Genomic DNA, 24,261 nt, shown 5'->3' with positions numbered 1-24,261 from the left:
TGGCAGCCTCAGAGCTGTCCCATAACTGTTGTTGAGAAGGTGTGAGTTTGCAGTGATCCCAGTAAGGTGTAGTTTTATATCCAGACATGAGTCGTCTGGGGAAGGGAGCTAAGACGTCTTAAATTCTTGTCTCATGGATTATCAGCCGACTGTTTGGCGAATGAATTGAAAGTGTGTGTTTATCTCAACAGCTGAAGGCCTTGGGATACTTGTGTGGACTTGTGTCAGAAAAGGGGCCCAATTCAGAAGATCTCAACAGGACAGTTGATCTTTTGGCAGGATTGGGAGCTGAGCGACCAGAAACGGGTATGACTGCTGGGGAAGCATGCTAAAGGGGACCCCCAACTAAGAGCACTGCTGCTAAGCAGAGTAAGGAAATGAGTAAGATGTGAACCATTTCGTGTCTCTTTGGAAGTAACTTACCACAGTGTGAGAAGTATGGTAGCAGAGCTCTGAGGACAGCGGCGCCAGGGGAGTTAGGCAGGTAGTTCGTGGGTGCATTAGTTGGAAGGGTAGACATGGAAAAGTAGGTTCTGCTGGGGCCGTGTGATTCCCACAGGCTCAGATGCAGCTGGCTTCCTGTGGTTTGGAGGCAAGTGTAAGCGGGCACTCCTGTCCACACTGCTGCTGAGTGAGGACGTTTGCTGCTTTTGTTTTTAAGCCAATACAGCTCAGAGTCCCTATAAGAAACTCCAGGAAGCGCTGTCATCGGTGGAGGCCTTTGAAAAGCACTACTTGGTGAGTATGGCAAAGGCCCAGCTGGCTCTGCTTTTCTGTGTGACCTAAATTGTGATGGGCTGGTGGTACTCGAAGGCTTCTTTGAGAGCCTGGGGAACCGCGTATAAAACATGGGGTAATTGTTCATCAGTTACTAGTGCCCACAGTGCCCTAATTAGGCATGAACACAGCACTAATTACTCGGACTTTTGTTCAACATGTTTTCCCCTTCAATAGGTAGAAACTCTTAAGAGAAAATAGTGAACACTTTGCTTTGTCAGAGGGGCCCATTTATACTTTGTGCTTGATTTTAAAAGGTTTAAATAGCAGGAAGCAGAGTAGGTAGATATGGGTGGGTCCCCTTGGGGTCTACTAGAAAACATTTGGGAATACGTGGTGTTGATATGCCCCCATTGCTCACATCTGGGACGTACATTGAAAACTCAGGTCATTATGTCGGGTGAATTCTAGGTGTTTTATTGTGCTTCATGACACAGGTGCAAGTTTGGACTTTATGCAAAATACATATAAAAGCTCAATGCCAAAGTAGATAGCAAGTAAAAAGTGATGTGAATAACAGTGTCTTTGCTGCAGCGTTGGGTAAGTAATTGTACAATTTGTGTAGAATTAAAAGTTCAAGCACATAATTCTTTTTCATCTATGTGCTTTTCCACAGGACCTGTCCCATAACACCATTGACATGTATACGAGTGTTGGGAGGACGCGCTCTGCCAAGCTTGTTGGGAAGGACCTGGCAGAGTTCTACATGTAACTGATGTTTCCTGTAACCTTTAAACGCTTCTCATATGTAGTGAGAAGATACAAATGTGGAGTTAACGTAGCGTTTACTTGCCCTGGTGGATGGAAACATATAGAATGTGTTAGCTGGTCATCATTTTGTCTTTAAATTTCTTTTTTTTTTAAATTTAATTTTATTTATTTACTTATTTATTTGAGAGTGACAGACACAGAGAGAAAGACAGATAGAGGGAGAGAGAGAGAATGGGCGTGCCAGGGCTTCCAGCCTCTGCAAACGAACTCCAGATGTGTGCGCCCCCTTGTGCATCTGGCTAACGTGGGACCTGGGGAACCGAGCCACGAACCGGGGTCCTTAGGCTTCACAGGCAAGCGCTTAACCTGTAAGCCATCTCTCCAGCCCTGTCTTTAAATTTCTTCTGAACACCAAATGGAAAGGTTTTCAGCTAATCACCCTTAATGATTGGTATTGATCTTTGACATTCTCTTACTGATTTTGGCAATATGCATGTATACTAGAATATAAAACATAAAGAGTTGTGAGAAAGTATTTAGAAATTTGTCTCCCAAGGGCAGCTGAGCAGTGATCTGGGAGTGATAGCAAAGACTCCACTCCAGCCTTGAATTTTGGTTCCAGGAAAAAGACTTAAAATAGCATATTGCTAGTATATGTGATAAAGTCAACGAATGTAGGAGAGGGAATCCTGGCTGGTGGCATGATGGTTGTTTCAAAGCACTGGAAAAAGATGTCAGTTATAAAGGAAAAGATACTTGCTCATGTTTCTTGAGAAAAAATAAAACCACATATTTGAAAGAAAGAAAACTGATGGGAAGGATTTGTAGATACCTAAGTGAATGCCGGAGCTTTCTAAAGTGGTCAGCCCTCACCCAATTCATTTACATGAGGTCAGGGCCAGTGAGAAAGGGTTTGGGTGTGCTCATGCTACGGGGAAACTTTGGGTGCTGTGACTTTAGCTCACTTGATCTCTGCTGTGTTCAGATGCAGGGACTGCAATGCAGGGTTGCCAACTTGCTAGTTAGGACCTGAAAACAGGAGTCCAGCTTGACCACAGATTCGCTGGGTGATGGTTGGCCTCCATCTCTTTGTCAGGGTCCCCCAGATCCTCAGAGGCCCACTTGGCAGAGTCTTTTCTAGCACTAGAGATAGTAAGTGAAGAGGTATGGAAAGTTCTGTTCCCTTTTTAAAAAATGGCTTGGGTTGGAGAGATGATTTAGTGGTTAAAGCACTTGTCTGTAAAGCCTAAGGACCCCAGTTTGATTCCCCAAGACCCACGTAAGCCAGATGTAAAAGGTAGCACACTTGCATCTGGAATTTGTTTGCAGTGGCTGGAGGCCCTGGTGCACCCATTCTTTGTCTCTCTGTACCTGCATCCATCTCTCTCTCAATATAAATCAATTTTTTAAAAAACAAGGCTTGCCAGGCGTGGCCTTTAATCCCAGCACTCGGGAGGCAGAGGTAGGAGGATCACTGAGTTTGAGGCAACCCTGAGACTACATAGTGAATTCCAGGTCAGCCTGGGCTACAGCGAGACCCTACCTTGAAAAACCAAAAATGAACCCCCCCCCAAAAAAAAAGAAAAACAAGGCTTGATAGGAAAGACCATAAGACTCTCGAAAAACCCATGTATTGATACATTTAAAATTTACTTACTTTGCGAATGTATTTAACTGGGGAAATTGTTAATTCTCATTGTACCTGGATTAGAGCTGTGGACATGGCTGTGTCCCAACAGTGCCCTAGTGAGTACTTGGCAGACTTGGCTCCCATGGGGGTCCTGAAGCCTGGCCCCTGGGGAAGTACAGGGGCTAAATTGTCTCTGAGGCATGGCAGACCTGGTTAATTTATGCAGTAAACTTGGCTTAGCTTTGCTCTGAGCATCTTTAAGGTTCTCCTGGGCCCAGGCAGCCTTTCTCCTGAGTGACATGTGTTGCTTGTTTAATCCTTGCTGTCCTCTGAGACTCTGAAGCCTGCTCCAGGCAGCCTGACCTGAGTTCCTGGGTGGGCCGTAGACGGCTGACGTGGGCCCCGGGAAGTGTGCTAGCTAAGCAGTCAGTGTGTAGGCAGGGCCCTCCGCTTCGGCCAGACCTGGCTGTCCTGCCTGTCGCTGTGGCACAGGGAGTGCTGCTCGTACCCTCTGGCCCGATTTTAGCTAAGAAAGGGGGAGTGCTGTTGTCCAGGGCCAGAGCAGCAGTGCTGTGTGTGTTACCGTGAGCCCTCCTTCTCAGATGGGTCCCTCCCAGGGCTCACTGGCACCTTGAGTCGGGGCCTCCTTGCGGGCGGCGGTGGGAGGACTACGGCCAGGGATGCGGTCACGGCGGCCCCCGCGCTGCTCCCCACCGGCCTGACCAGAGCTCCTGTTTGCTGACTTTTCAAGGAGGAAAAGGTCACCACACAAGGCAGAGACCTATCTTCAGGGAGCTTTGAAAAACTACCTGGCTGAGGGCTGGGCCTTGCTTGTCACACACACCAGGAAGCAGCTAGCCGAGTGCCAAAAGCATCTTGGGCAGATGGAAAAGTATCCTTTTAAGTCCAGTAGTGCATTAGACGGGACATTCGCTTTCTTTTTTTTTTTTTTTTTCAAAGTTGGGTCTCAGGCTGACCTGGAGTTTACTATGGAGCCTCAGGGTGGCCTTGAACTCACGGCGATCCTCCTACCTCTGCCTCCTGAATGCTGGGATTAAAGGCGTGCGCCACCACACCCAGCGGACCTTCGCTTTCTGCTTATGCAGCAGTACTGTTCATAGCTGAGTGTGTGCTGAGAGACCCTGCCTTACACACGGGTGTCCTGTGGGGTGTGTACTGTTCACAGCTGAGTGTGTGTAGAGACCCTGCTTCACACACTGTGTCCTGTGGGATGTGGACCAAGTACCTCGTCATTTTCGTAATCTAATTCCTAATGTCATCAAAAAGAATATCTTTCGGGCCTTACTTTAGAGGCCATTGAGGTGGCTCAAAGCCACATTGAGCCTCGTGTTCTCAGTGCCAGGTCCTTTCTCCCAGCTCTTAACTCAGCACTCCAGCTACCTGCAGACTAGCAGCCTTCTGGCCAGCGATCAGCACCTGACCGAGGAAGAGCGGAAGCACTTCTGCCAGGAGATACTCGGTTTTGCCGCCGAGCAAGAAAACAGCCCAGGTGAGCCCAGTGGCTAGTCCTGCATCTCAGCCATTTTCAAATGCTCTAGGAAAGGAAAGGGAATAGTGTGAGATCTCCAACCGTCTGGAGTCGGCTTGTGGCAAACGTACATCTGTGTTGTCTGTGCCTCCAGAGTGCTGGGATCACAGGCGTAAAACACCCGCCCAGCGCGTGGCAGCTCACTGGAGCCCAGGAGGAGCTGCCTGCGTGGGTCTTGGCACACCCGCTGTGTTTTGTTACCATCTTTCAGCTATCTTTTTCTTTCTTTCTTTCTTTTTTCTTTTTTTTTGTTGCTTTTTGAGGTAGGGTCTCACTCTACCGCAGGCTGACCTGGAATTCACTATGTAGTCCCAGAGTGGTCTTGAACTCACAGTGATCCTCCTGCCTCTGTTTCCCGAGTGCTGAGATTAAAGGTGTGTGCCACTACGCCCAGCCCCCGCATGTATGTTTTTAAACACATTAACTTTTTTCTTTTAAATGGAACTGCTTTATATAGAGAGAATTAGCACCCTGGGATGCACCCTTTGCAGTCAGATGTTCTACTGCTGAGCTGTGGCCCCGTGACGCACCCATTTAAAGTATGCAGTCCGATGGCTTTTAGTACATTAATCAAATGTGTGCACCTGCCACCATTTTATCACCCTTCAAAAACCTTGCTTACAGCCGGGTGTGGTGGTGCACGCCTTTAATCCCAGCACTCGGGAGGCAGAGGTAGGAGGATTGCTCTGAGTTCAAGGCTACCCTGAGACTCCGTAGTGAATTCCAGGTCAGCCTGGGCTAGAGTGAGACCATACCTCAAAAAAACATAAAAACAAAACAAAACAAAACAAAAACAAAAAAAAACCCTTGCTTACCTCCCAGTCCCTGCCAACCACTTCTCTACTTGTCTGCAGAAGCACACACGAGGTTCTCTTGCACATGGCTTATTTTGACTCCAGGTGTTTCCAGGCTCATCCTTGGCAGCATGTACCAGCGCTCTCATGTATTTTTAGCCTCCAACACACTGAGCCATGTCATACAGATGGGCCTACCTTCTGGAATCTGTCCCAGGGCTTTCTTATGGAACCACTGAGGTGGAGTTAGACCTAGGAGGTGTAGATTCAGGGCAGATGTTTGGACAAGTACACTTGATAACAGTGCTGTGTGGTGAAGTCAAGCTTACTGTAAACTTTTGCTTCTTGTACCTTTTTTTTTTTTTCTGAAGTAGGGTCTCACTCTAGCCCAGGCTGACCTGGAATTTACTATGTAGGCTCAGGGTAGCCTTGAACTCACAGCAGTCCTCCTACCTCTGCCTCCTGAGTGCTGGGATTAAAGGTGTGCACCACCACACCCGGCTAAAAATATATTTTTAAAAAGAAGGTACAATGCCAGGTGTGGTGGCACACGCCTTTGATCCCAGCACTCAGGAGGCAGAGGTAGGAGGATCACCACGAGACTACATAGTGAATTCCAGGACAGCCTGAACTAGAGTGAAACCCTACTTCAAAAAAACAAACAAAACAAAACAAAAAAACCCAAAATATTTTTATGTTAGAGTGAATATGGGCATGCCAGGGCCTCTTGCTGCTGCAGATGAACTAGACACATGCACTACTTTGTGCATCTGATGAGGTGACTATAATCAAAGTACATTTTGTACATACATATAAAAATTGTCAGGAGTTGGAGGGATGGCTTAGTGGTTAAGGCACTTGCCTGCAAAGCCAAAGGACCCAGGTATGATTTCCCAGGACTCATATAATCCAGATGCCCAAAATGGCACATGTTCGTTTGCAGTGGCTGAAGGCCCTGGAGCACCCATTCTCTCTCTCCTTCTTTCTTTTGCTCTATCTCTCTGAAATAAATTAAATTTAAAAAATATAAAGCCACTCGGGAGGCAGAGGTAGGAGGATCGCCGTGAGTTCGAGGCCACCCTGAGACTACATAGTGAATTCCAGGTCAGCCTGAGCCAGAGTGAGACCCTACCTCGAAAAAAAAAATGTATATATAAAGCTAGCATAATTTAAAAAACTAACCAGAGTTGGAGAGATGGCTCAGTGGTTAAAGCGATTGCCTGCAAAGTCCAAGGACCCTGGTTTGATTCTCTAGTACCCAAGTAAAGCCAGATGCACAAGGTGACACATGCATCTGGAATTTGTTCCTTGCAGTGACCAGAGGCCCTGGTGTGTTCATTGTTTCTCTGTATCTGTCCCCCCTTCTCTCCCTTCCTCCCTCTCCCTCTGTCAAATAATTTTTTTTATTTTAAAAACTTGTCAAAAAAAAATAGAAAAATAGAAGAGGGACTGACTGAAAGAAGGGACACTGTGGAGGGAGCATATGGGGAGAGGAAGGAAGTTGATGGGAGAAGACTGTTTTAATTATGGTATAGTGCATGTATGTATGGGACGTTGCCAGTAAAACGTTCATCAGAAAGGTGCTTACTGTGCTACTCCAGTCAGGCTGCCCTAGTAAAATACCACAGCACAGGGGCGTAAGCAGTGGACATCAGGTCCGTTGTGGGGGCAGCAGGGTGAGGTTCTGGCGAGGGACTCACCATGGCTGGTGAATGGCTGCCTTCTTGCTCTGTCCTTACATGGTGCAGAAGAAGAGGGAGCTAGCACGGTGTAATTACTTCCCAAGGTCCATCACCAGGCACCATTGGCTTCAACAGATGTGTTTTGGGAGACGAAACAGTTACTGAGTTCCTTCCTCGCAAGGCTCTGGTTCTAGGCGTCGTAGCCATTGGCTGTAGGGGTAGGTCTCCAAGAGAGCTGCCAGGTGTGCTTCTCAGCGTCAGGGCGGCCGTTTGCTTTGGCCGACTCCAGTGTGCCTAGGCTAGTAGGTGGTGGTCGTCATCACGTCTGCTGTTGCCGTGGGAGGCAGGTGGAGGTCAGAGTTTTCCTTTCCAGCCTCCTTAGCATCTCTGTATGAATAACCTACTCCATAATTGTTTAATTCTTTTACTGTCAGTTTTAGCAAGTCTACTTAGCTTGGTGGACAGACTTTGGTTGGTTGGTTGCTTGCTTGGGCGTTTTTGTATGGTGCTGGGAATTGAACCAAGCACCTTGAGCTTGTTAAGTGCATGCTTTCCTCTGAGCACACCTTCCATTGCCCTTTCAGCTAATGAGTGGCTTATCAGTACTGAACAGGAGGTTCTGTAGTATTTTGGTTTTTTTAGACACAACCAAGGTAGGTATTTGTAGAAATCCAGAAGAGGGCACAGAGTGTCCTCAGAGCAGCCTCCCTAGCTAATCTATTGACTAGGAAATGCCTGAACTGACTTCCAGGGTTCAATGAGGCACCCACCCCCATTTTTTTAAAAATATTTTTATTTATTTATTTATTTGAGAGCGACAGACAGAGAGAGAAAGACAGATAGAGGGAGAGAGAGAGAATGGGCGCGCCAGGGCTTCCAGCCTCTGCAAACAAACTCCAGATGCGTGCGCCCCCTTGTGCATCTGGCTAACGTGGGACCTGGGGAACCAAGCCTCGAACCGGGGTCCTTAGGCTTCACAGGCAAGCGCTTAACCACTAAGCCATCTCTCTAGCCCCACCCCCATTTTTTGATGTGGGGTCTCACTAGCCCAGGCTGACCTGGAATTCACTATGTAGTCTCAGTGTGGCCTCAAACTCATAGTGATCTTCCTACCTCTGCCTCCCGAGTGCTGGGATTAAAGGCGTGTGCCACCACGCCTGGCTACTTGGCTCCTTTACATGAGAATTTCCTTAAATAGGTATAAAAGGATTTGAATCCCTTGAACATAACTCTAGGAATAGGACTGCTGACCAGTAAATTGAGGAGAAAATTACCTGTGTTCTTGCTAAGTGTGCCAAAGCAGACTTAGAAACCTTCATTCCTGTACATGTTATAGTGTTGCAAAGTTATCTAAGAGTTTGTTTAGTCTGCTTCTGAGACTGGACTTCTTAGGGTAGGAGGATGGCAAGAGATTGGGGAAGTTTTCTGCATCTCTTCTGAACACCCTTACTCATTGAGAGGCTAGTATATGAGGTCCTAACTCCCAGTAGTATGGCTTGGGCACGGACACGGGAGGTATGTATTCGGAGGTTACAGGGCCCTGCCGCCCAGTGGCATGGCTCAGGTTTGGGACACATTTGTGTGTGTTTACAGGTCACAAGGTAGTGCTGCCTATGCACTCGTTTGCACAGCTGAAAGATCTACATTTTGACCCTCCCAACGCTGTGGTCCATGCGGGTGGCATATTGACTGTGGAGATAACGGTGTGCAGCCTGATGCCTGTCCCTGTCCATGTGGACCAGATTGCTGTCAGTGTCCACTTCAGCATTGAAAAAAACAGCTACCGGAAGACTGCTGAATGGCTGACCAAGCACAAGACAGCCAACGGGATGATCACCTTTCCAGCTGAGACCGCCCTGTTCCCTGCGTCCCAGAACAGCCTACCTGCCCTGGAGTTGTCTGAGGTGTTGGAGAGAAGCCCTTCCGATAATTCTTTGAATACAACAGGGATCATTTGCAGAAATGTCCACATGCTCCTGAGGAGGCAGGAAAGTGGCTCCTCTCTAGAGACATCCTCTGGGGTGGCCCTGGAGGATGGGTCTCATGTGCTGAGGTGCAGCAGTGTGACTCTGGAGCCGGGAGCCAACAAGATAGAGTTCAGGACGCAGGTTTGTGCCGCATGGGCTTGGGCTCTCTGGTTGTAGGAGGCTAGCAGGGTTACCAGCACTTTGAGGCTGCTGAGGATTGGGTGGCGCCCTCTGCCTATTGCACCAAGGGTTTTCTAATTTTTTTGGTTTTTTGAGGTAGGGTCTTGCGCTGTCCCAGGCTGACCTAGAATTCACTATGTAGTCTCAGGCTGGCTTAGAACTCACAGCAATCCTCCTACCTCAGCCTCCCATGTGCTGGGATTAAAGGTGTGCACCACCATGCCCAGCCTGTTAAGATTTTAAAGCAGGTTGCCAACTGCTCCTGTCTTGGGTGTTCAGGACAGTACACTTTCCTCTGACACAATGTGCCCTGTGTATCTCTCTTGTGAGAGGACAAAGCTCTTTACCCTATGTAGTGTGGTCTTGTCCAGCCGGTCTTGTGTTCACTGGAGGCCTCACTGAGGACCCTCCCAGAGCAGGCCATGTTTTCTCACCAGCCAGAAGCGTCAGTTGTTCAGAAAGTAGTTGAGAGCCAGAGGATTCTCAGAGCAAGTGTAGAGATGGTGTACGGGGCAGAGGGTGAGGGGAGGTAGGCTGCATTTGGGGGAGACTGCAGCCCAACCTTACCATGGGGAACTCATCGGGAACACAGCAAAGGTTGCCATCTTTCCAAGTGTCTTGTTTTGACCCTAGGCCAAGGAACCCGGGACATACACGCTGCGGCAGCTGCGGGCCTCAGTGGGCCCCGTGTGGTTTGTTCTTGCGCACATTCACCCTGTTGTGCAGTATGACGTGTATTCTCAGGAGCCTCTGCTGCATGTGGAGCCATTGGCTGGTGAGTGGGGCCGACAGCCACACAGGAGACACGTGAGGTTCGCAGGAGACTGTCTCTCATGCCAGCTTCCATAGCTCCTGCTCCTCCGCTGTTGACCTGCACTGGACACTGGGGAAGTGTAATGGAGATTTCCTGGAAGGTACTGGCTATGGTTGTGTTGATCAGGTTCTTGCAGTCCTGTGACTGTTAACTGCCTCACTTAGTAAATGTGGTACATCCGAAAGTAAGGCGAAAAGGTGAGCTACAGGGAGCTGAGCACACTGGCTTCCTGTCCAAGCTCTGATTCTGTGGCTACACACAAGTGCAGCCCCGTACAGCCCTGAGGGACACAGAGCAGCCGTCCTCTAGATGAGGTCTCAAGCAGGAGGTGATGGTCACAACTACCGCAAGACCATGCGCAACATTCCGGAGCACTAGTAAGGGAAGGTCCTGCTTGTCGAGGCTAGAGCATGCATATATGTGCTTTTGTCTTCCATTTGGAAGCCGTATCAAGGACTGCATTTTCTGATGCACACACAGACTAGCATGCAAGCATGCACGTGGTCCTTGTGAACCAGGGTAAACTTTTTGTTTGGTGTAAATAAAGAATCTCCTCCAATTCTTCCCTGCTTTCCAACTTCTGCTAGGGCCACCGTCAGGCACCCATGGTCACCATCAGAAGCCCACAGGTGCCGAGAAGGAACAGCAGGCAGTCTCTTGAGTACTCTTTCATAGTGAGTGTGTTGGGAGAAAGGCCAACTGCCCACTCTACCCCACCTCAGCAGGCAGTGGGGGCCAGAAAGCCCCAGTCTCTCACTCCCCTTCCTGGCTGGACCTTGCTTTCCTCTTACCTCTTTTTCCTTCCTTGTAGTTCCCATGTCTTGCCTCTCCTTTCCCCAGCAGGGTTCAAATAATCTTCAGTCCACTTCTGCCCTTGTTCCTCCAGCTTCCCTTTCCTGTCAGTGCTGCACTGGCTGAGCAGCTCCAGCAGCAGTCCTTACTCTGTCCCAGAGCCTCCTCTCTGATTCTCCCTTGCGGACTTATCAGCATCAGAGCTGACACTGAAATCTCTCTCTAAGCCCAGGTGAAGACACCCCTTCAGGCTCGCATTCTCAGCAAGGCCTCTTCGGTTGTGTCGTCCACAGCTCTGAGATGCTAAGGCAGTGGGGAGTAGAGGCTGCATGACTTCTGGTGTGTCCGGGTTAACAAATGATGCACAGTAAAAGAAGCAGAGGCCCCTTCACCTCATTGCAGGCCTGGGCGATGGTTCTTAGTGGGACAGTGATACTAATTGCTATCTTGTTCCCTTTAGATAGCCTTTTGGCTGGCATTCCTCAGAAGGTCAAGTTCACTGTCACTACTGGTCATTATACAGTAAAAAATGGGGACAGTCTGCAGCTTAGCAATGCAGGAGCCATGCTCATCTTATGTCCGACGGAGAACAGAGCCGTGATCTACTCCAACTCAAGAGGTAGGCATGGGTGGCATAGGTGCTCGTGCTGCTTCGCGCACGGGGAGGGCGGGGGTGACTCGCCGTTAACGTCATCCAGTCTGAGGCCCTCACTGGCCGGCGGCCCGAGCCGGCGCCTGGATGGTGTGTTTTATTGAGGGGAATAGACTGAGTGGTTGTGCGCTGGACCACGAGGGACCTCTGCAGGCTGTGCACGCTCTGCCCACACGCTGCCAGAAAGCAGAAACAGGTCACTCTTCTAAGCACTGGTTACAGGCCTGAAAGACTTGCATCATGCCTGGTCCCTAGCCCTCTTCCTTTTCTTCTTCTTTGGGGGCAGGCATTGGTCTGAGGTGGGGTGGAGTGGGCAGGCATTGTGTGTGGTCTGCGTTGGAGTTGCCCCTGTCTGTCTGCATCCTGAGAGCTTCTGGCCCACGGTAGTGTGCCATTTTGGAGCTTTTCTTGAATTTTCCTGCTTCTGTCTGCCCACCGTCATCCTTCCACATACACAGGACAGCAGGAGCTCTGTGGCACATCTTGTTGGGCCCACCCCTGATGACAGGAGGGAACTAGACGGGCTGTATCTGAGGGAACTTTCTCTCTTCCACAGAGGAGTCCTCCACTGCCCTGCTCCGGATCCAGTCCTCCGACAAGGTCACAAGCATAGGTCTGCCTGCTGCCCCTGCATACCACGTGATTGAGTTTGAGCTGGAGGTTCTGTCTTCACCGTCAGCTCCAGCTGCTGAAGAGGATACTAGTATGCTGGGGACGCCAGAGCCCCATAGGAAGCAGAAGGACACACAGAGAGCTGGCCCTTGCATGGTCACCACAGACCACAAGGTAGAGAGGGCCGTGGGCGGTGGAGCCATGCAGCAGCCCCCACTGCCTGCTGGGTGGGAGAGCCGGCATCTGTTCCCTGCCGTGCACCCACAGCTGGACAGCAGCAGTCGTGGTAGAAAGGCAGCAGCTCCAACTTCGCCGGGCTGGGGTGAGAGCCACGGTGTTACTGTGGTGGGAGGGCGGGCCTGTAAACAAGTGTAGGAGCTCACAGCCCATGTGCCAGGAGCAGTGCCCTCACGGCTCTGGGACTGGCATTTGTTGACAGCCCCAGAGAGAGGCTGGCTCTGGTCTCTGGTGCACAGGAAGCTCATGGAGTATGTTGTCAGCATCTTGTGTGTTCAGGTGTGTCACCTCCTGTGACACAGGTTCTAATTCTGAGGCCCCTTTTGAGCTGTGAACATGTTGCAGCACACACACAGGAGCCGCTGGGCAGAGGCCTTGGACAGTGGCCACTTCTAAGGCATTGTGGTGAAGGTAGCAGACAGGCTGAATGCTGAAGAGTGTGTAAGGAAAAAATCCCCTCACTCCATGCAGAGGATCAGGAAGCAAAGTTGATGTATCTGTCAGTAGGAAATGAGGTCTGCACAGGAGCAAATGATCGCCTCCCTGTTAGTTTTGTTTGCTCCATGTGGGGCTAAACATGAGCTTCAAGTCCTGACTCTCTTCCTGCCCGAGAGGCATCCCTAGCTGTGTCCGCATCGTGCCTCCAAAGTGATTCTATCAGATAGGGGCCCTGGTTTGCTGAGCAGCTCACTTTTAAAGTCCTGGTGATTGATTGGAGCCTTCTGGCATGGGTGGTGGAAAAGACTGTTTCCTAATTTGCCGTGCAGTGCAGTGCAATGCATTTGACATGCTGTGGCCCTAGATACACAGATCAGCACATGATCTTGTTGCTTGCCAGGAAGCATGTGCTCTGTACCAAGGGGCATTACGGGATGTGTGGACCATCTGTCAGTTCTGTTTTCTTACCTGTTCCTGCAGTTTCATATTTCTCACTTGCCTGTGCAAGGATATATTTAATGCAAGTTACTTTCTGAAAAGTGATGGTGAGGGCTGGAGAGATGGTTCAGTGGTTAAGGTACTTGCCTGCAAAGCATAAGGACCTGAGTTCAGTTCCCCAGTACCCACATAAAGCCATATGTACAAAGTGGTACATGTGTCTGGAGTTTGTTTTCAGTAGTTGGAAGCCCTGGCCACCCTCATTCTCTTCCTCCCTCTTCCCCTTCTCTCCCTCTTTCTCTGTCAAATAAATAAAATATTAACAGATTTTCTTTTGATGATGGTGAACCATAATACAGTGTCTAGGAAGGCGGCAGGCACCGTGGGTTGTAGGGCAGTGGCCCAGACTGTGCTGGTCAGCAGTGGGCTGATTGTGTCCTCTGTTTCCTCCCAGGTGTCCATTGATTGCCCGTGGTCAATCTACTCCACTGTCATTGCACTGACATTCAGTGTGCCCTTCAGGACCACACATTCCCTGCTCTCTGCTGGAACCCGGTAAGGGCAGCACGGGGTCCAGCCCTAGTTCTTCCTGAGATGGCCAGGGCTTGATTGTAGACACACAGCATGCTCTTGCTGGCCATGAGGACACTTCCACACATTACCACAGTGCTGCCGGTCTGCTGAAATCACAGGAGCTCCCTGTGTCCACCCAGGCCATGGTCATCTTTCCCTATGACTCAGGGGGCATTTTATGTTTTTGTTTGATTTGGAGTTACTTTCTAATTACCAGGGGTCTCTTTTTGCCTCTCCTCTCTCCTCTAACTACTGACTTGTTGGCTGTCCAAGGCCTGCTGGGCTGGGCTGTCTGGGAGCCTTGGGTTTGTGTAGCCAGTTCCCACGTTCCTGTGTCTAGTCAACTGCTAGTTTCCTCCTGGGTAACTTGAAAGCTGCCCTCACTCAAGCTGTAGATGCTCGGCAGTCATCTGCCTTTGCAGCACACCAGTGTGCCCGCTGGTGTCCGGGGGAAGCCCCTGCTCTAGAGCCGTCAGGACCACTCAGCCTCTGGGTGGGTGACGGGCCACAGGGTAGTGCCTGTCCTGCTGTCAGTGACCGTGCTGGGACTTGCTTCCTTTCCACTGCTGATACCCGTCCACTGATGGTGTTCAGCTCACTTAGAAACAACGGCAACAAAAATGCCACAAGCATATTTAGAATAAAAACTTACACTAGTGGTAATTTTTTCTTTTCAAATTACAGCAGGGGAACTCTAGATGTTCATGGTTAAAAACCTTGATAATCTCTAAAACCATAGTACTTTTATTTTTTTTTTTTCCTCAGGGTAGGGTCTCACCCTGGCCCAGGCTGACCTGGAATTAACTGTGTAGTCTCAGATTGGTCTTGAACTCACGGTAGTCCTCCTACCTCTGCCTCCCGAGTACTGGGATTAAAGGTGTGGGCCACCACGCCTGGCTCTAAAACCATAGTGCTTTTATTAAAGCACCTGAGAAAACACCTTTATTAACAAGTTGATTTTAGCACGCTCAGATTTCCAGTAGGAAAGCACTGTTGGCACTCCTTTCTATGTTATGTAATAACACTGTGCCAGAAACAATGCCCTTGGGTCCACTTTCCCACGGGGATTGCTTGTTTTAAAAAAATGTACTGATAGCCGGGAGTGGTGGCACACGCCTTTAATCCCAGCACCAGCACTCGGGAGGCAGAGGTAGGGGGATCGCTGTGAGTTCAAGGCCACCATGGGATGACAGAGTTTGCAGTGGCTGGTGGCCCTGGCGTGCCCATTCCTCCCACCACCACCTATTTCTCTCTCAAATAATTAGAAATAAAAAATATTTTTTGAAATGTGAATGTGTAGGAAACAACTTACTTTTAACTTTACCTTTTGGGATTCCCTAGTCAGGCTTCCCTGACTCACAAAGCTTCCTCACAAAGCTGAAATGCATACATAGTATCAGAATGACTTACTTTGGTTCTTTTGCCTTAGGAAATATGTGCAAATCTGTGTCCAGAATCTGTCAGATCTTGACTTTCAGCTGTCAAATAGTAATCTGGAAGACATGGGCCATGCTGCTGCCCTTCAGCTAATCCCCCTGAACACACAGTCTCGTCAGGTAACCACCCCACTACCCCCTGGACTGAGTGAGTGCCAGTGGAGTGCCCTGGAGGCTGAGGAAGGGGCCTAGAGTGCCTGAGAGTTAGTGAGCCTGTGATGCAGAGAAAGCCCCTGCTGACCTATGCGCGTGACACCGAGGAGGGTCTGAGCACTGCGCTCAGACCACGTGCTTGTGAATTCGCTTGTGCAGTAGTGGGCTGAGGGGCAGTGGGTGGGTTAGGAAACAGATGGGCTTGTCTTCTGGGCGTGATTTATACAGATGCAGCTTTGTGTGTGACTGTTCTGGATTGTGTTCATGTCGTCACCTCTGAAAATGGTGTGCATGTTGCCTGTAAGTAAAGACTTGCCTATGTAAGGAAAGCCATCCGGGTGCTGGGTGCAGGGGTAGCTTTGTGAGCTTCAGGCAGGCCCTCACCCCCTGGCTTTCTGCCCTGTCCATGTTGCTAAGGACATAGGAAGTTGCTGGTGGATGTCTGTAGCATGAGCCTCTTCTGAAGAGTTTCCCTCTACTTGGCCACTGTCACTTTTTTTTTTTTTTTTTTGGTTTTTCAAGGTAGGGTTTCTGTCTAGCACAGGCTGACCTGGAACTCACTATGGAGTCTCAGGGTGGCCTTGAACTCACGGCGATCCTCCTACCTCTGCCTCATTGTCACATTTTCATCAAGCCTGCTGCTCTGCCTATAGGTGTGTACTTGGTGCTTGGGCCATTTGTCTGGCTACACTTGTTCCTAAGTTCATTTTTTATTAATAGAACATAATTGGCATGGTTATCAAGATATATTTAGCATTTGATTAATGGCTGTGTTATCCTGTCACAATGAGAAAATACCTGATTTTAAAAAAATCACATGAGCTACGTGTGGTGCCACACACCTTTAATCCCAGCACTTGGGAGGCAGAGGTAGGAGGATCGCCGTGAGTTCAAGGCCACCCTGAGACTACAGAGTGAATTCCAGGTCAGCCTGGGCTACAGTGAAACCCTACCTTGAAAAACCAAAAAATAAAAAAATCAACTGAGAAAAGGAACAGCTTATTTTGGCTCAATGTTCCAGAGGCTCCAGTCAAGCTTACTTTGGGATCTGCTGGGAGGCAGTGCATCATGTTGAGGACACACGGCAGAGCAGAGTGAGGTGGGGCTGGGGTCCCTATTTCTTCTAATGACAGTCTTTGCTAATCCCACCTCCTCAAGTTTCTACTGCCTCCAAGTCGCACCGTCAGTGGGGGACGCGGACTTCCCATATTCTAGATCCAGGCTAATTGTGACGTCCCCCTTTTAGAGACTTGCAGGGGCATGCTGCATACGAAGAGCTGCTCTGTAAGCTGCTTTTGTCTGACCTCCAGTGATGTGATGCTTATGCAGTCACACAACATCAACTTCTTCAATCAGTGTGGGCAGTGTTATGCCACAGGCTGGGCAGACAGGACCAGGGTAGAGTGGGGGCCGAGCCTGCAGGCTTGGTCTGAGTGGGATCTGCCTGACACGTCTCCTCGTCCAGTGGAAGGTCTGTGTCCTCACCGAGGCACCTGGCGCTGTGACAAGGGCGGAACTCTCGTTGCAGCACATCCACAGCCAGCAGTCAGTGTTCTTTGTCTGGGAGTTGATGTGGACCCGGGAGCTGCCCCCTCCGCTGCATTGCCGCTTCTCTGTTGGATTCTCCCCTGCCTCTGAAGAGCGGCTGTCTGTCTCCTTAAAGCCCTACACTTATGAATTTCACGTGGAGAATTTTTTTGTACGTAACATATTATTTGAGGTATGGGGATGGGAAGTGAAAGGTGGCATCATACTCCCGACACTGCCATTTTAATGCGCGATGAAGCTGCAGCTCAGGGACAGTTGTGAATCTTGGGAGTGGCCACATGCTGCCTGTGTGCCTGGGGACTTGGCGGTCTGAGGGTTCACGCCCTCCCCTTTCCCATGCCGCCGAGTCGGCAGTGCGCAGGAGGCTGTTAAGCAAGCCCGCAGCACTGCCCTGGCCCGTCATCATGTGGGGGTTTCCTTTAACTTTTCTCCCTTTCCTGCCAGACACTGTATGGTGTGAGGGCTGAGATCCTACCCCCGCCAGGAGCGGAGTACTGCAGGACCGGCTCACTCTGCTCCTTGGAGGTGTCCATCACGCGGCTGGCTGACCTCCTAGAAGTGGACAAGGACGAAGCACTTGTGGAATCCGATGAGTATTTTTCAACGAAGCTTATGTATGAAGGTAGGTTTTGAGCCCCTCTTCCTGGCTTTGTGGTGGTCCCATGTCTTCAATGAAGTGCAGTATCTGGGAGAAAGTTCTAGAATCACATGTGATTGTTGAATAGAGTCATTATAAAAAACAGTGCTATGCTCACTGAAGATAGCTGATATTCCAGAGTGTTCAACCAAGCGTGTGTGTAGCAGCTTCAGTGCTCAGGCTGAGAACCCAACAGCAGTTGTCTGCATGTGGGTCAGGGGCCAACCAGTACTCCTAGCACTGTTTCCAGAGCCGGCCCACTTGCCGCGGTTCCTGGCCACACCATGTGCCCTGTTGTCCACTCGGAGTCTTCCACAGGTTCCTCAGCTCTCCCATGAGGCTTTGGCTTACTCAATCCTGTGGTTTTCAAAGTCACACTACATGATCAATAGGGCAAGGCCAGATGCCCATGGTGACACATACATCTGGAGTTTGTTTGCAGTGACTAGAAGCCCTGGTACACCCATTCTCTCTCAAAAGTAAAAAATTAAAAAATATATTAAAAAAAAAAACAGGACTGGAGAGATGGCTTGGTGGCTAAGGCTCTTGCCTGTGAAGCCTAAGGACCCATGTTTTACTCTCTAGATCCCATGTAAGGCAGATGCACAAAGGTGAGTCAAGTGCAAGGTTACACATGCCCACTAGGTGGCACAGCATCTGGAGTTTAATTTCAGTGGCTGAGGCCCTGGCACACCTCTTCTTTCTCTCTCTGTCTCTTGTTGCTGTCTTTAAAATAAAGATGAAAAAAATAAAAATAAATTAAAAAAAGAAATAACAAAAGGAATAAATCAGGTCAGAGAGATAGTTCAGTGGTTAAGGCACTTGGCTGCAAAACCTAACCATGCAAAAAGTGGCCCATATGTCTGTAGTTCACTTGCAGCAGCTGAAGGCCTTGGTATGCCCCATTCTCTTCTCCCCATTCTCTTTCTACTCTCTGTCACACTCTGCTTACAATTAAATAGACATATTTTTTTGAAAAGGGGTTGCTTGCTGGGCATGGTGGCACACACCTTTAATCCCAGAACTTAGGAGGCAGATGTAGGAGGATCACTGTGAATTCAAGGCCACCCTGAGACTACATAGTGAATTCTAGGTCAGCCTGGGCTAGAGTGAGACCCTACTTTGAAAAAAACATTGTGTGCAGTGTCGTGGCAGGTGTCTGTAATCCAGGTAGAAGCAAGGTGATCAGAAAAAATTTTAAGTTTTCTTTATTTATTTGAGAGAGGGAAAGAAGCACATAGAGAATGGGTGTGCCAGAGCCTCCAGCCACTGCAGATGAGCTCCAGATGCAGGCGTCGCCTTGTGTATCTGATTTACATGGGTACTAGGGACTTGAACAACTATAAATAGCAACAGTAAATCCACTGCATGATATGTATATTTTTTCTTCTTCTTTTCCTTTTGGTTTTTTGAGGTAAGGTCTCACTCTAGCTCAGGCTGACCTGGAATTCACTATGTAGTCTCAGGATGGCATTGAACTCATGATGATCCTCTTACCTCTGCCTCCCAAGTGCTGGGATTAAAGGTGTGCACCACCATGCCCAGCTGTAATTTTTTTTGTTGTTGTTCATTTTTACTTATTTACTTGAGAGTGAGCTGAACAGCAGATAGCTGTGACTGCTTCATGGACGTTGTTCTTAAGTCTGGTTGGCAGGCCCTCTCTGTCCATGGTAGGAAAGGTGTGTGGTCTATGTCTCCATGTTGCCGTTTCACCCTCAGGAGCAATGTAAGTGTGGCCGAGGCAGCACCCTGGGGTGGCTGTGAGCTGGGGTGCTGTGCAGCCATTTCCCAAGACCTGCCTCTTAGAAGCCATGCCCTCCGTGCTGCCCATATGCTTCCCTAAACAAGGTCCACTTGAGAGCCAGCCAGGTGTTCTGACTGCACTGGTCAGTTGATGTATTTTTAGAATCATTGTCACCGTAACAGCTGCCACTGTGAGACTCCACCGTGTCCCTGGCTGGTCCTGAAAGCTGTGTGTGTACCTTCTGTTTACATCCCTGAGAAGTATCAGTAGGGCCAGTGGCCTTCTTCTTACTACATGAGGTGGACATATCTGGGTTTGACAAGGGCAGGGGCATGGGCAGGGCCAGGAGCCAGACAGAGCCCATCAGCTTTCTTCACTGTGACAAGCTTCACCTGTGAGCTAGGTGTGTGTGAAGGAGGCTTTCCTTTGTCTTATGGTCTCGAGGGTTCCACCCATGACCAGCAGGCTCTGGTGCTTTCAACCCAAGGCATGGAAGAGGTATCTTGGTGATAGGGGTGTGATGGAGAAAGTGGCTGAGGTCAAGACATCTATCCTTAAAGACACCCCTTAACTCATCCCTGTATTAACCCACTGATGAAGTTAGCACCCTGGTAATCCAGCCAGTTTTCAGTAGTGCCATCAGCTGGGGCCAAGCTTTCCACCCAAGAGCCTGTGGGAGCATTGTACCCACAGCACAGTGCAGCACAGCCTTGGTCTTAATGCTGCCACTTACTGACGGGCCTGCTCCCCTAGTCTTACCATGCTTGGGTTCAGGGGGAAGTGCTTTCTGTCTGCCTCTAACGTGATCCGGTCTAAACTAGAGCTACTTGAGGACTGCACTAAAGGAAATGACGTGCCTTAGTTTTTATTTTTTGGTTTTGTATGCCTTGGTCTGCACTTTAAGAGGTGTGTGAGTGTGTGTCACTGAAAGATTCAGCTCACACGTGTGCTTGTGCTTTGTGGTGGGCTCTCGCTCCATTGCCGAGTGTGAGGGAGGGAGAGGGATGGTCTTGCTTTGCTGCATATAAACAGCCTGTCCTTCTTTCAGTTGTGGACAACAGCAGCAACTGGGCAGTGTGTGGGAAGAGCTGTGGTGTCATCTCTATGCCTGTTGCTGCCCAGGCCACCCACAGAGTCCACATGGAAGTCATGCCTCTCTTCGCGGGCTACCTCCCCTTGCCCGATGTCCGGCTGTTTAAGTACCTTCCCCACCACTCGGCACATGCTTCCCAACTGGACGCTGGTAAGAGCTTTTCATAAAGGGCAGATGCTCCTCTGCGTGGAGTGGGTCGCGTCCCAGCTAACCCATTGTAAGATGAAGGTGTCCGAAGTCAGTGCATTTATTGCCTGAGCCTGCCAAGTGTCCTAGAACAGCCTTATCCCCCCACACACATGCTAAACTGTCAACATAAAATGTGCTTAAAATCAAGAATTTATTATGCCCAGACTCAGATGTAGACATGACTGTTCTGTGCCCGACCCCAGGCTAGTGGAAAGGGCTTAGTCTGGTTTCCTGTGTGTTCTGCAGACAGCTGGATAGAGAACGACAGCCTGTCCGTTGACAAGCACGTGGACGACCAGCTGGACTGCAGCAGTGTGCGGAGCAGAGGCAGCATACACTCGGCCACCAGCAGTGAGCACAAAGGTTTGCCCATGCCCCGCCTGCAGGCTCTGCCCACCGGCCAGGTCTTCAACTCCAGCACTGGCATGCAAGTCCTGGTCGTTCCCAGCCAAGATGACCATGTCCTAGAAGTCAGTGTGACCTGAAAATGCCATGGGCAGAGGATGCCACAAAGTGGCTGAGTGCACTTTAGGGATTGTGGCTGGATCGTTGTCTGTGGTAACATGCTAGCTATAACCAGACTCTGGTGGTCCTGCTGTCCATGGAAACAACAGAGAACAGAGTCCTTCAGCTGCTCCGTGGAGTAAACGTCACCTCATGTTGTCTGTGGCAGAATTTGTTATTTTCTCCTCCCCGTCCTGGTGTCCCTAGCTTCCCTCCCTTCCACCCGCCCTCCTTACTGCTCTTCAAGGCTGTCACCCTTGGGCTCCACCCTGCAGCCTCCCCTCTGCTGGCTTTGCGTGCACTTCCTTTTGCCTGTCGGTAGACACTGTGTGTCCTTCTGGTCACATGGCTGCCCATTTCCTGGACCCAAAGAACTGTGGGCCTGGGAGTGGGGGCGGGAGGGAGCATTACCCCTTCTGTGCCTTGGGAAGCCTGGCAGACTGTGAGGGCCACCTGCAGGAGCCGTGTGAAAGGTACTTGAGAACAGCTAGAAGCTCAGAGTGGAGACGGCTTAGGAAAAATGTTCTGGATCTCTGATTCCCCTAAATGTTGGTTGATTATCATATGCACTTGGAATTAAATATATATTTATTTTAATTGTCATATGTGGGGGTGAATATGTTTTCTCTCACTTTAAAGTCTGCTTATATAACTGTAGCTATATAATCAACATCTTTTGCACCTTAAGTCTTAGACGTCGAGTTGCTCCATCAGAAGGAATATCAGAGGGGCCTTGTGTACTCCGGTCTGGTAGGGAAGGACTCAGGGCCTAGAGGAACCTCTGCCAGTCCACGTGGTTGCAGTCATACCGCACCAACGGGTTCATTTACTTTTGGTTGTAAATTTAATTGTATATATGGTTGATTTATTATTTTTAAAAGTAAAGACTAACTGATGTAATGTTTATTATAAGTTGCACCAAAAAAAAAAATCAAGGACAAAATAAATGTGTGTTTGTTTTTACTGGTGTGAAAGTCCCAGCTTGTAAATATTTGTTGTATGTATTAAACATTTTCAGCTCTCCAAAGCAATGTATTTTTGTACATATTGAAACAGTGTTTTAAATTCAATGCCATGGTGTGTTTGAACTTGGGCTGATGTGGATGTGTCCACAGAGGGCGGGGCTTCCATGAGAAATCCAGATGCAGAGCCAGGAGAGAAAGGAGCCCTCTTCATCACCCTCCTCATCACCCTCCACATCGGCACAGGCCAACCCCCGGCACTGAGCTGGTGGCTGTGCATGGGGAGATAGCAGCATTAATAGAAGCTGGGGTAACCCAGCAGCCAATCTCAGTGCTCTGTTTTGGCTTTCAACACAATCAGTAAATAAAGTGATATCCCCCCCCCCATATCTTCATTTGTAGCAATTGGAGTAATGTGCAAAGAAGAGATATTCGTGTATTTAAACTTTTCTGAAATTTTCCTTTCTTATGTGTAGTTTAATAAACTTGGGGCAAACTAGTTAGGTGAGTTAGAATTTCATGCTTAATGAAAGTTGACAGGTCACTGAAGTCTGTTGTAAAACTTGGTGATTGCCCTGCAGACCTGCCAAGCTCATGGATAAAAGGTCTTTGAGACTTGATCCTGTCAGAAAACCCTGCACCCTGTGTTGTCGGCCTTACAGCTGAGTGGACTCTCCTCCATTGTCTTATTCCTGAGTTCTTGGGATTCAAGGGGTGGCTCAGCAGTTAAAGGTGCTTGCTTGAGTTCTCTGTGAATGAACCTTTCTAAACAAAAGGGAAACCCAGAATGTTTATGGTCGTTTCTTACTGTCTGGAAATTGAATGGCATCAAGTCTGTTACAGGTTTTTGTCACACATGAATTGGAAAATTTTTTGCAAACTAAGTGAGTGCCTCTGCCCTTTTTTTTTAAAGACAGGAGAATGTCACTCAAAAGTTAAAGCCATCCTTGTTTCTTAGTGTTCGTCCTACAAGTTGTTAGAAGTCTGGCTTGTAAGGCTGTGTAGTGGAGACAGGGTGGTGGATGAAGACGTACACATGTGGCCAGTTGTGAAGCCGAGTATGGAATGTGTCTCAAAAGCAGACACACAGCTGCTTTGCAGACACCCTGTATTGCACATAAATATGAGCAAATGGTAAAGAAAGTCAGCTATCATTTTTGTGAATTTCATGGGCTACCCTGTGAATGGGAATTAAAACTCTGGTTCTAATATGGGAGTTGTGTTTAATCTGAAATGACTTCCACCTACAGTGCCATTGTCAGCACAGCCTGGTCTGCGTCAGATTCCTCAAAGTCCTTAGTTGATAGCAGTCTCAAGAGTAGAGAGAGTACTAAGATTTTCTTCATTTAGTACTTAAAGTGATGATTTTTTTTGAGATAGGGTCTCTCTGTAGCCCAGGCTAACCTGAAATTCACTATGTAGTCTCGAACTCATGGCATTCCTCCTACTTCTGCCTCCCGAGTGCACTACCACACCCAGCTAAAATGATGAATTTATTTTTATTTTTATTTATTTAAGTGAGGGAAAGAGGTAGAGGGAGAGAAAGAATGGGCGTGCCAGGGCTTCCAGCCACTGCAAATGAACTCCAGATGCATGCGCCCCCTTGTGCATCTGGCTTTATGTGGGTCCTGGGGAATCGATTGGAGGGCCTTTGGCTTTGCAGCTAAGCGCCTTAACCGCTAAGCCATCTTTCCAGCCCCTGAAATTTTAAAATGAAAGCAACCATGCCAAGTTTGTATAATGCAGAGTGACACTACTTTTTACAAAAACTAAGCTGATCTGTGTTTACCTTTAATTTTATTTTTCGTGAAAAGCCCTTCTCCAAATTTACTCATGATTGTTTGGTGGGACTCTGACAAGTAAAGGTGTCAAGTTGACCTTAATACTGCAAGTGTTGATTCCATTTTCATGATTTACTACGGAAAATCTTTCACACAATTATGTAATATAACGTTAGACTAAAACCGACTGTATCGATTGTTTAAAATGTAAGCATTAAAATTCTGAAAATACACATTTTAAGAAGAAACTGCTGTTTGAACTGGGTTCTTTGGCGAAGGATGGCATGGTGTGAAAATCGGGTGTCAGAGTTATTTTCCTAATTCCCTACGCTGTTGCCACAGCAACACCGCCGCGCTCCCAGGGCTTT

General features: G+C 48.8%; 1 protein-coding gene across 1 annotated transcript in view; it reads left to right on the top strand.

The window, feature by feature from the left end:
* The window catches only part of Trappc10 (trafficking protein particle complex subunit 10), an 80,576-nt gene extending 58,399 nt beyond the window's left edge, over positions 1-22,177 (top strand). Inside the window, exons 9-23 of the mRNA XM_045149419.1 lie at positions 192-306; positions 662-738; positions 1,394-1,485; positions 3,870-4,010; positions 4,516-4,628; positions 8,737-9,251; positions 9,924-10,065; positions 11,357-11,515; positions 12,105-12,334; positions 13,728-13,828; positions 15,276-15,402; positions 16,964-17,134; positions 17,428-17,605; positions 20,413-20,607; positions 20,893-22,177. Coding sequence (XP_045005354.1) covers positions 192-306; positions 662-738; positions 1,394-1,485; positions 3,870-4,010; positions 4,516-4,628; positions 8,737-9,251; positions 9,924-10,065; positions 11,357-11,515; positions 12,105-12,334; positions 13,728-13,828; positions 15,276-15,402; positions 16,964-17,134; positions 17,428-17,605; positions 20,413-20,607; positions 20,893-21,131 — 2,595 coding nt within the window. The 3' untranslated portion in view covers positions 21,132-22,177. The remainder of the gene's footprint in view (positions 1-191; positions 307-661; positions 739-1,393; positions 1,486-3,869; positions 4,011-4,515; positions 4,629-8,736; positions 9,252-9,923; positions 10,066-11,356; positions 11,516-12,104; positions 12,335-13,727; positions 13,829-15,275; positions 15,403-16,963; positions 17,135-17,427; positions 17,606-20,412; positions 20,608-20,892) is intronic.
* The last annotated feature ends 2,084 nt before the right edge of the window (positions 22,178-24,261 follow it).

This window comes from Jaculus jaculus, chromosome 5, assembly GCF_020740685.1.
Source record: "Jaculus jaculus isolate mJacJac1 chromosome 5, mJacJac1.mat.Y.cur, whole genome shotgun sequence".
Classification (NCBI taxonomy): Eukaryota; Metazoa; Chordata; class Mammalia; order Rodentia; family Dipodidae; genus Jaculus; species Jaculus jaculus.
This window is presented reverse-complemented; position numbering and strand designations above follow the sequence as displayed.